This window comes from Sinohyriopsis cumingii, chromosome 1 (assembly GCF_028554795.1).
Source record: "Sinohyriopsis cumingii isolate HCF-2022 chromosome 1, ASM2855479v2, whole genome shotgun sequence".
In the NCBI taxonomy this organism is placed as follows: Eukaryota; Metazoa; Mollusca; class Bivalvia; order Unionida; family Unionidae; genus Sinohyriopsis; species Sinohyriopsis cumingii.
The window spans coordinates 186094332-186104823 of record NC_142961.1 but is presented as its reverse complement, the minus strand read 5'-3'; the positions used below and the strand labels follow the sequence as shown (position 1 = coordinate 186104823).

General features: G+C 33.7%; 1 protein-coding gene across 1 annotated transcript; it reads right to left on the bottom strand.

Moving 5' to 3' along the window:
• Positions 1–195: 195 nt before the first annotated feature.
• Positions 196–4863, bottom strand: LOC149808531 (uncharacterized). Its single transcript, XM_089950772.1, has 4 exons — positions 4688–4863; positions 3786–4085; positions 2465–2598; positions 196–431 (listed from the first exon to the last, which is right to left on the bottom strand). The coding sequence occupies exons 1-4, from the start codon at positions 4740–4742 to the stop codon at positions 384–386; spliced, it is 537 nt and encodes a 178-aa protein (XP_089806898.1). The 5' UTR covers positions 4743–4863; the 3' UTR covers positions 196–383.
• Positions 4864–10492: the final 5629 nt, after the last annotated feature.

The window sequence follows — 10492 nt, the reverse complement described above, 5'->3', positions numbered from 1 at the left end:
ATATGTTCTACAGAATGGTCACATGAAGAGAGCAATGTTATACTATATATTATTTGAAGCTAATGAGACCTTTATCAATGCAGTCACGGAGTTAGACCATGGTCTCAAAATTTTCTGAAAATAAACTTTTTCTAAACTTAAATATAACTGCTCTGAGGACACTTGCCTAATCAAACTAATAATACTTACCCATTTAATTAATTAATAATCCAGTATCGAGGTCGAATCTAAATTAAAGATTTTTGTGGAACATACAAACGTGTATACCGGTACAGGATGTGGGTGCTATAAATCACATCTTTTGGAGTTCCGTTAATGTAGCATATATGTTTTGAAACCCATCCCTTTTCCTCTTGTTCAGTTTTCCAGGTAGCAAACTAGCACTAGCGTCTTTTCCCACTACTTTGCGGGAAGGTAGCGGATCGGCCTTTCTAAAATATTTATGTAAAGAAAAGATTTGTTTCTAACAGTACAAAAATTATTTATGACGAATACATTACTTGACCATATTTACATTAAGTTAGGATATATGGGGAAAAAGCAATAATAGAAAATGAATTAATCTAAGCACGAAAAATAAATATCATTTGCGATTTATTATAAATTTGAAATTATTTTCATTTCAAGGCATCCCTTTACCAAGTTACATAACCCTTTCATTAATAATATCATTGCTGAAAACTAATCATAGTCAGTGAAGCATGAATAAAGGTAACAGTAATTTAATATCCTGTTCAGAAGGTGTATTCCACTAATTAATATCATGTCTTACAAGGAATCGCGCCTCAAAATTAACTTTGATGAAAAAGTCGATAAAAGTCAAGAAAGAGCAAAATACGGGTCTTTTTAACCTTCTTTTGAATAAATCGTATGCTACTGATATGATTATATACAGTTTTATAACTGTGCTATATACAACCAGGGTTAACCTAGTCTTTGCTTTTAGGGTGAAGTGACGTTTCCGTTTCGATAAAATAAGAGCAAGTGAGAGCAGGATAGAGAGAGGTGGCAGCAAAATAAGAAACGATATAAATAGTACCGATTTTGCATTATTGTTACTACAAATAGGCAAAATAGATTTTCAAATGCCAGTTAAAAAATTTGATTTTGTTAGTTTTGAACACTTCGCTAAAAAAGGGAGGTCGAAAATAGTTATAACCTAGTTTAAAACAACCCCTATAATATGCACATGTGCAGGCGTCTCACAACATAGTGTTCATCCATTCAATATACACTGGTCAGTAATGAGAAACCTCATCGTTATAACTGGATGTTGACGGAGATGGTTCGAAACTAAATGGGAATAATTTAGACTGTCTTTTTAAGGGCGAATGTTTTGACAATTATAAAATTAAATTAAATTTTCTACTGGCAGTTGAATAATAGTTGATATTTATTTGTAATTTTAAACTTGTACTGTATCATTTTAGGTATGCATCGACGATGCTCTAAAGCAGTAGATAATACAAATCTACACACAGACAAGTACATGGTATGGACATATGCATCTAGTTATGAAAAGGAATTTCTTAATATCAACAATCACTTTCCAGGTTTGATACAACAATCCTTTGATAGGAATGCGAATTGATGGTTTTAATATTTGTCTGCGCACTCTTGATAACACTGTGTATTGGATGGATATTATTCGAGACATCCGATTAAGTGGTACTTCCAAGGGAGTGCCATGTCCGCAATTATTACTCAATGGCAGGTTCACTTAGGGGTTTCAAAATGATTTACAAATCACGATATGCAAATATGTTACTTAAAATCTTCCAAATATTTCTTTAAAAAGTGATTTCACTGATTGTATCCGTAAAATACAAATTGTTATTTGAAATATAGCTGTTTTTGTTTCGAAACAAAAAGAGGTACTTTTTAGTCAAAAATGAAAACAATGCGGAACTCGGGGAAAATAGTTATTGGTCTATCTACTATTCATACATAAGCCATATAATGTACGAAATGTGTTTGTGACGGCGCTGCTAAAGCAATATATTTTGCCTAGGACTAAAACAATACTATCTAGCTGACTGTTCTTAGAAAACATCTCAAGTCCCTTAAACTCCCGTCACACTGTACATTTCCAACAAACATTGCTGGGTAAAATTGGTTTGACTTTCCTAACAGAAAAAGGCGATGTTTTGTTCGGCGACTCATTCGTTCAATATATATGGTACCGCAACCTTTGCTAAACGCTTGAACAACTCAATAGAACACTCTATTTCTTGACAAAACTGGTCACAAATTGTTTAAACCAAATGCTTTGGAAAAATATGTCATGTTATAGAATTATAATATGTGCTCTTCATTCGGCCCTGCTAATAATAATGCCAACAATCTGGTGCATTTAAAAAACAAACTACCCAAAAGCTTTAACAGTGAAATGATGGGATGTCCGCTTAAATTTGTTATAGTCTGTGAATAGCAAAACAAATAGAAAGCACAACCAAACACATACAACAACAGAGTTTTCAGTGCCATTCATCCACTTTGGCTTCAACGTTGGGATTCCGCAGTCATCTTCAGGAAGTTCTGCCCGTAACGTAGCTCCTTCCCGAGTTATATTTGGTATGCAATGTTTTGTTGGTGGGACTGAAACAAATGGAAGTAAAACTCTGAGAAATTGTTTGTCTTGCTTCCGGTACTGTCTAAAATTGATTAGCACTTATTTGCTAGTGCCCTGACCTTGAGTGTCGGTCGGGGTTAATGACGGGGTTAATATGGATATCAAAAAGCTGTACTTAATAATCCTGCAGACAGTCCACATATGATAGCTCTCCTTATCTGGTTTTGAATTATGTGACCATGCAAACAACATTGAAAATAGACCAAACGCTATGACACACCCTAGATCTTTCCAGATATTTAAAATAAGAGAAGGTTGTTCTAAGCTCAGAGCTGACTGGATAGCCTTGCTAACACCTTACATTTGCATAACTCGTCTCAATCACTCGTCTAACTATGGAATCCGGTTTGATGTGTCAGGGACGTGCGTTTCTTTGGTATATTCTCCATTCGTTTTAGTGATAAATTAACTCGTCTTCATCAGCCATATGTTAGCATGTCCTAAATACATAGACTGCTACTTTGTCATCTCCAATTCTTAGCCGAAGTCTTGAAATCATCGTTTGACATTGAAGATGTGTTATTTCCTAATGGATGACTTACCGTTTTAAGCTCTTTCCCAATACGCACAGCCGCACGATACTGAGTTATGTACATTGAAAGCATTATAATGCATTGTAGAGGATCAGGGTTAATTTGCCTCTGATGACGTACGGAATTGGTTACAGGTGTTTTAAGTGTGAAATAAACTTTACTTTATAATAACGTCTATCATGTTCCGAAGCTCATGGAGACAAGTAAATTGGATATGCAACACACAGCGTTACGTTGGCAAATTAAATGTTCAGTAGACAGGAGGCGATCATCATTGTTCAGACAATACTAAACTCACCTACAGTACTTAAATACAATGTAACATCCATTAGTAGTTACAATGATGCCAACAAATATTAACAGTATGAACCAAAATGAACTTGTGCGACATTTTTGACATCAACAAGAGTATTAATTTTCAGATCATTAGGCTAGCTTATGACTTTGCCCTTTCTAATATGAATTACTTTCAGAATGTCGACTTAAACATTGATTGTTGCAATCATTTTGTTTTTTAAACAGATCAGTATCATACATATAAAGATATAGTTTAATGGCTATTTTGAGGTATATATGTAAAATTTAAATTTATGTCAACAAATTCATAAATATATATGTACCTATGACTTGAAGATTAATTGATGCTTCTGATATGTCAGTTGGAGGACTGTTGTAGATTAACTTGTAGGTTCCACTGTCCGATTGCTTTGCTTTAATTATCCTGACGCCACTTTCTCCTATCTGCATCAACCTTCCTTCATAAGAAGGGCCTTCACTGAATCCACGTTCTTGTGACCATGCCACAATAAGAGTGTCTCCCTTGTACACTGCTTTGTTCTTCACATTAGTTGGTATATTAGGCCACATTAGAAACGCATCGTCATATTCGCAAATAGCTTGTTGAACGCTTACAAATGAACCTTATACAATATAAGAAGAAATCAAGTAAATGAAAGTATACGTAGGATTGAAGTGATGTTATCAGTAAGTTGAATATGCGTAGCTGAAAATAATTCATATAATGACCTAATAGAAATTTGTTTACTTGGTGTTTCATGAAAAAGGTTATATCGTAGCATGGAACATAAAATTATTGTGTCTTAACAAGAAACAAATCTATGTATATGATTTGAACAGATCTGATATCAGTGTTTGAAATTTATCTTTCTGGATGTGACTCATGTACCAAATCACTATGAAAATCAACCCTGTAGAACATATGTGCATGGCATACTCTCATATTTTACTTTGTACGATGCATATATTTGGCAAAACACTGACTTTTTAACGATGCTTCTACTGGATCAATTATTTACTTTAAAAATGACAAACTGGTGAAAGTTAATAGACATGTCTACAATAAAGTTCAATGTTTGCATTCTCTCCCTTTTAACAAAAGTATTATAGTTGTCCTTGTTCATCTCATGTTTTTTATCTTCTTCATATAGAAACAAATTAGCGCCTTTCTAGATTTAGAATGTAATGCTTCTGTACAGTTGGATGTGAAATACTTTACACTTACCTATCCCAAGAGCTACCCTCAATGAAAGGTAAAGGAATGCCAACATAAAATACATCACGCAATGTATCAGCGATGACTTCTTCAAGGTCTTGAAAAGATAATTATCGTTAAGTGAGCTACTTAAGTAATCATGTATCTATATTGAAATTCTTTTCATGTATAGTCATTTGTTCAATGCTATGTGGTCCATGTGCTGAATCATTTCTATTTTGTATTTCGACAGTTACACATAATCTGTACACTTGATAGACACATACAATGGTGTTCGCTGTCCAACAGACACATGAACAATTCTAGATTGCTGCGATCGATATATATATATATATATATATATATATATATATATATATATATATATATATATATATATATATAATGTTTTAGTCTACAGGCTGATTAGCCTCAAACAAAACAATATTTTGACACTGTATTTATTTTCATGCCTTCAAGGTAACCAATAATAAAAGGTAAACTTACGATATATTGCAAGCAATTACAAGCATACATAATACGTCAGCACGTCTATATATGGTGGAAGATGAACATGTCAAGTAATATTTTTTCTTGATAAAGGCTATGAGAAGAAAGGTTGATAAGTGAGACCTGTTATTCAAGGCGTTTTTCTTCTCATATTTAATGCAAGTTATAGCATATACTAACTTTCTCGACAGACAGTTGCATGATAAAGTGAGGATCTAGATAAAATTTAAAAGCAATATATTAAATGATTAGAGAGTGGTTCAAATATCATTAAACTATGTTCAGTAATTTATAAGTTATCCCCCAGAAAAAATAAAAAATAAAAAATATATTTCTCTTGCTTTGCATTGAATATTACTTAGTGTAAGGGTTGGGTAAGGCGGTAGGGACTGTAAGCCATGTGGACAAAGGTTCTTCATACTGTATGCATGAATAGAATTTCATGAAACCTTTTGAGTTGTCCCAAAGTTATTGGATAGACAAGCAAACGTTAAAAGAAGGATAGATGCATATAGCGTTAGCATAATGTTTCCCAGTTTAAGATTGGTGCAAAAATGTATCAGTAGTCATATCCTAATTTAAACTGACACTATAAGCGTACTTGCATTGCAATTGACCTTGAGAAATAACATTCATCACTGAGCACAGTACGTACCAGTGCACATCCATTATTCCTAATATAATTAATAGCTTCAGAGCTACCCATGGAAAACATAAACTTAAAGCCTTAATATTTAAATAATATTAAGAAAGTGGCATATGAAATACTGACATATTATCATACATATTAGCATACTCAGATTCATCTGTCTAAATATGGGTTATTAGTTTAAGACTTAGCCAGAATTATATGCATACTGGCATGTGACGACAACTTATTGGCTACAATATGAAAGTCACAATATGTAAAGATGTCTAATTGTACAATTTTGGAAATTGCTACATGTAATGGCTTAAATTTACTGCCATTATGTCACAATTAAAAAGCTATGAAATGAACGTGTCCTTAACTTTGCAGATAGGACACCATCCAAAATATTTTCATCACTTGAACAGCTTCTGAGCTACAGCCCAATCATGCAAAATGACAATGACCTTTAAAATTGGAACATAAAGGGTGTTATGTGACATGCCTTACGTAATGATTCACGAATAAACAGTTTAGCTCACTATCCTTGATAATTCGAGACCTAGAGATAGAGCGTTGACAAAAACTGATAAATGATCAAAAGATTGTTGAAATTATTAAGAAACGTTAATGACATATTCAGATGGCATGAGTTAAATATAAGTTAATCAAACTATCTTAAATGACTTTTGAACTGTAGGCGGGATTGTTCCGGATATATTCACATACAGCAAAGTTACACATTTAAATGGACAGGAAAAATTAGACCAACAAATCATTCTTCATTATAAACACAGATATGGGGCTCTAATTTATCATGCTGATTGGACCATGTTGTCGACACACATGATAGGTACAAATGACAAACCCTCGAGCTATGGTTTTGCAGTAGGAAACATTTCATTATAGCATCTTGAATAACAGCTTCGGGGTGGCAGTTTAGCCACAAAATTAAATTGATCAGATACCCGAGATCGGGCGTAAGACGACATACGTTCATAAAAGTGCCAAGTGATAATATATACTGCTATACCAAGTTTTATGTCTATTACTGCAACAATAATCAAAACTTTGCAAGTTACAGCTACAAACAAATATAGTACTGTCATAGTCTGGTCTTCTAGTAAGAACCGTGACACATATGTCTGAGTTATGTGTACATGTTTACCGGTGTTCTTATCACTACTGCCTTAGATCCATAGCTACAAACAGTACACATAAAATAATTGTAACCTGAAAATGTGATATTGACCTTCAAGAAAGAATAACAACATACTATTAGTCCTAACATCATTTACAAAACATTATCTATAGTCTGAATATATCTACCAGTTTGATTGTACCCCCTACTGATTTAAAATACGAAAAAACAAATGAGATACAAAATGCACATAACTTAATTAGTTCATTTATTGACTTATAATTTCAAACCTGATTATGCCCGGGGGGGGGGGTGTTTAACACTGTTATCGTCTATTCGTTTCACTCAAAAAGGAACATGTTCGCCAGTCATTTCTAATTCTTGTAAAAGTCCATTTTCAGTGAAGACAAGTGCGTGCACGTGTGCAAACCGGTCACAAGAGCTACATGTACCATGTTTTTAACTCTACTATGCATCCCTTCTTGAATCACAGAACAGTGGTAGATGCAAAAGTAAGTTTTTACTTACCATTAACTCGATTCAACTTTAGGAATCCTGTTCCATGCAAGAATTGGACATTGTCTTCTTCACTGCACAGACATCGTATACATGCGACTCCATTTTCAAAATAGTTCAACTATGCGGCATACACGTCAACGCCGAAATGTGATTGGCTTAAAATATTATACTTATTATCACATGAGCTCGGGCTTGTCTCAAAGTAAAAATTCGCGAAAATCGCACGTTTCGGAGCCCGTAACTTCAGTTTGATACAACGCAGAAAAGTCAATAATGACTTAATGAATAGCAACAAAAAAACCAGGAGTAAAACAAGTCATATAGTATGGTCTTGTGCTATTAAAAACGGAAATAGCAGAAGGAAATCGAGGGACATGGGTGGAACGAAATATTTGGAAGTTCCGTACCTTCTGTCTTATATATTATGATAGAGAGGGTCCTATGACAGAACAGGTCATGGGGGTAATCTAAGGTATGTTTGTCACTCTGTATGAATTTTTCCTTTGGATTATTTTTTTTTTTCTCAACGTCAAGCTCATGTCGAGTATCTGTGATCAAAAGTGCTGGCGTCTGCGTCCATTGTTTGTTTGCAATAGAAAGTAGTTCTTTTATGCACTTGAATGCTATATGTGTGTTGGTGCGAGGGTTCGGTATCGGGTAATACTGCACGATTCTGATAATGTAACGTTAACGGGGAAAAATGAGCATATAATAATATACATTTATGTACATAGAAATAAAATACTAAGTCGTCTGCCTTCGATATTTACAATGGTGAATCAAGCAAAGAAAAATAACCATAACTATGAATTTACTCATGTGTGCAAAGAGGTATACCTCTAAACTCTCAACATTATGTAATTTACGAAATTATGTGGCAGTTTTCGCTGGAAAAAAGAGACTGGTCTATAGTGTGTACATTATGGCGCCGCTTTAGCATGGAAAGTCCGTTAAGAATGAAAGGTCGGTCTGGTCGCAGCCTTGTTAGAAATTGTAAATAAATGAATGATTCGATTAAGTTCTGAAATATTTATATCACATTAAAGATGTTCTTTATTGAATCCGGTAGAGGGTTACAAACAATCGGGCAGGTATAGTCAGACATGAGTCAATAGACTAGTTTCAGTAAACATTCCAAGCAGAATAATATTAGAAGATTTTGTATAAAGATTTCAAAAGTATTCATGCATACTGATTACATGTTTTCTCTATGAAGTATGTGGGCAATGTCACTTGTGCGGTTTTCGGACTGGATAAAGGCTTGGGTAACCATCAAATTCAGTGTAGTCCAGATCGACATAGCGCAATATATATATATATATATATATATATATATATATATATATATATATATATATATATATATATATATATATATATATATATATATATATAAGGTAATGGACACGGCATAGCATATAAGAACACTTGAAATCGATATGACTAGGTATAAGGTCCGATCGGGTGGTAAATGTTTCAATATGGTAAATATGTATTTCTTTTTTCATATCCAGTCTATATGGCCATATGGCGGGAATATTGACTGATTCCCAGTTATGAGCCATGGGCAAGTTCACACGTCCGGGAATATGACCCAAAACAGATGTCCGATATACAACTGTACAATTTCATATAGTCCCTTCTGCCCACTAAGTGCTTTAATGTTCTTAAAAATAAATTATTTAAGTTGAAGAAGAAAAAAATCAGTTTCCAACAACATATGCAGAATGTGCTATAGTACTCTCACTCTGATAAAAGCGAAACACCGGTAAAGAAGATATTGGTGACCTATTCTTGTGTCATAGGAATTTTAACTATCCAAATCCTTTAAGTATTAATTACATTTTGTTTGTGCAGGAAATTATAGTGACAATGACCCACGATACAATTATCTTCGTGCCCAAATGAAAAGCTTTAAATCTGTGTCATGTGACATCAAAACCGTGCCCAGTTGTACATTAATAAAACTCGTCTGAGCACGTTCAAATTTTACATTTAATATATTTTAATAGGTCTTCATTAATAAAACTCGTCTGAGCAAGTTCAAATTTTACATTTGATATATTTTAATAGGTCTTCATTAATAAAAGTCGTCTGAGCACGTTCAGATTTTAATATGATGAGTTATCCTTTACATTCTTATATCATGGGTACTTACTTTCCTTCCCATTTCTAACCTTAAATTGTATGTACTGACAAGGATTTTAACCAGTGAACGCTGAAAGTTTGTGCGAATGATGAAGTACCAAGATACAGGATTAAACATAATTATTAAAAAATTAGTATCATTGATAGATTTATAGAGAATTTGTATCATTAATTAGGCGAGGATTTTATATTGAGCAACGAGAGTCCGAAACCGATCACGTAGTAGTATGTTTTTCTTGCGATCTAAACAGGAAGTGGCCACACAAGAGAGGCAGATGTTAAATATCATCTTAAGCTGCTGGATTTATTTTTATCTATTCACGTAGTTTAACAACTGCAGGCAGACGTGGATGATGCTAGGGACATCGATGCACTAAATTCGAAATTGAACGTACGTGAAAACAGAAAAGAACTACTCTCTCATATGTGAAAACAAAATCAATAACAACCTCTTAAATCCCTAATGACACTTTTTTTTTAAAGAAATGTTACCATTCTTCCAATCTAACTAAAGTTTGGAAAGAGGAAATGATTTGTTTAACTGCCTTACATTAAACGGTCTTTGAAAGAGTCAAACTGTTATGTTTAAGCGACGTTCAAATATTCAGTTTAGAATTATGAGGTGAAACCTCTTAATTTAGCAGCCTAGGTCGCTCTTAATATTTTGACACCATACATTCCACAAATTCCACTAGTGACCGGTCTAATAACAAACAACATAAACACATTGAGGATAAATTATTCATTAGAAAGAGAAGGAAGAGAAGTGGTTACGTATTTGAAATCAAACCTGAGAAGATAAGACCTACAGAAAAGCTTGCATTAAATATAAATAATAACTTTGTAAAAACTAGTAATCAGCTGGGGCGCGAGAAAACGTTAAATACTG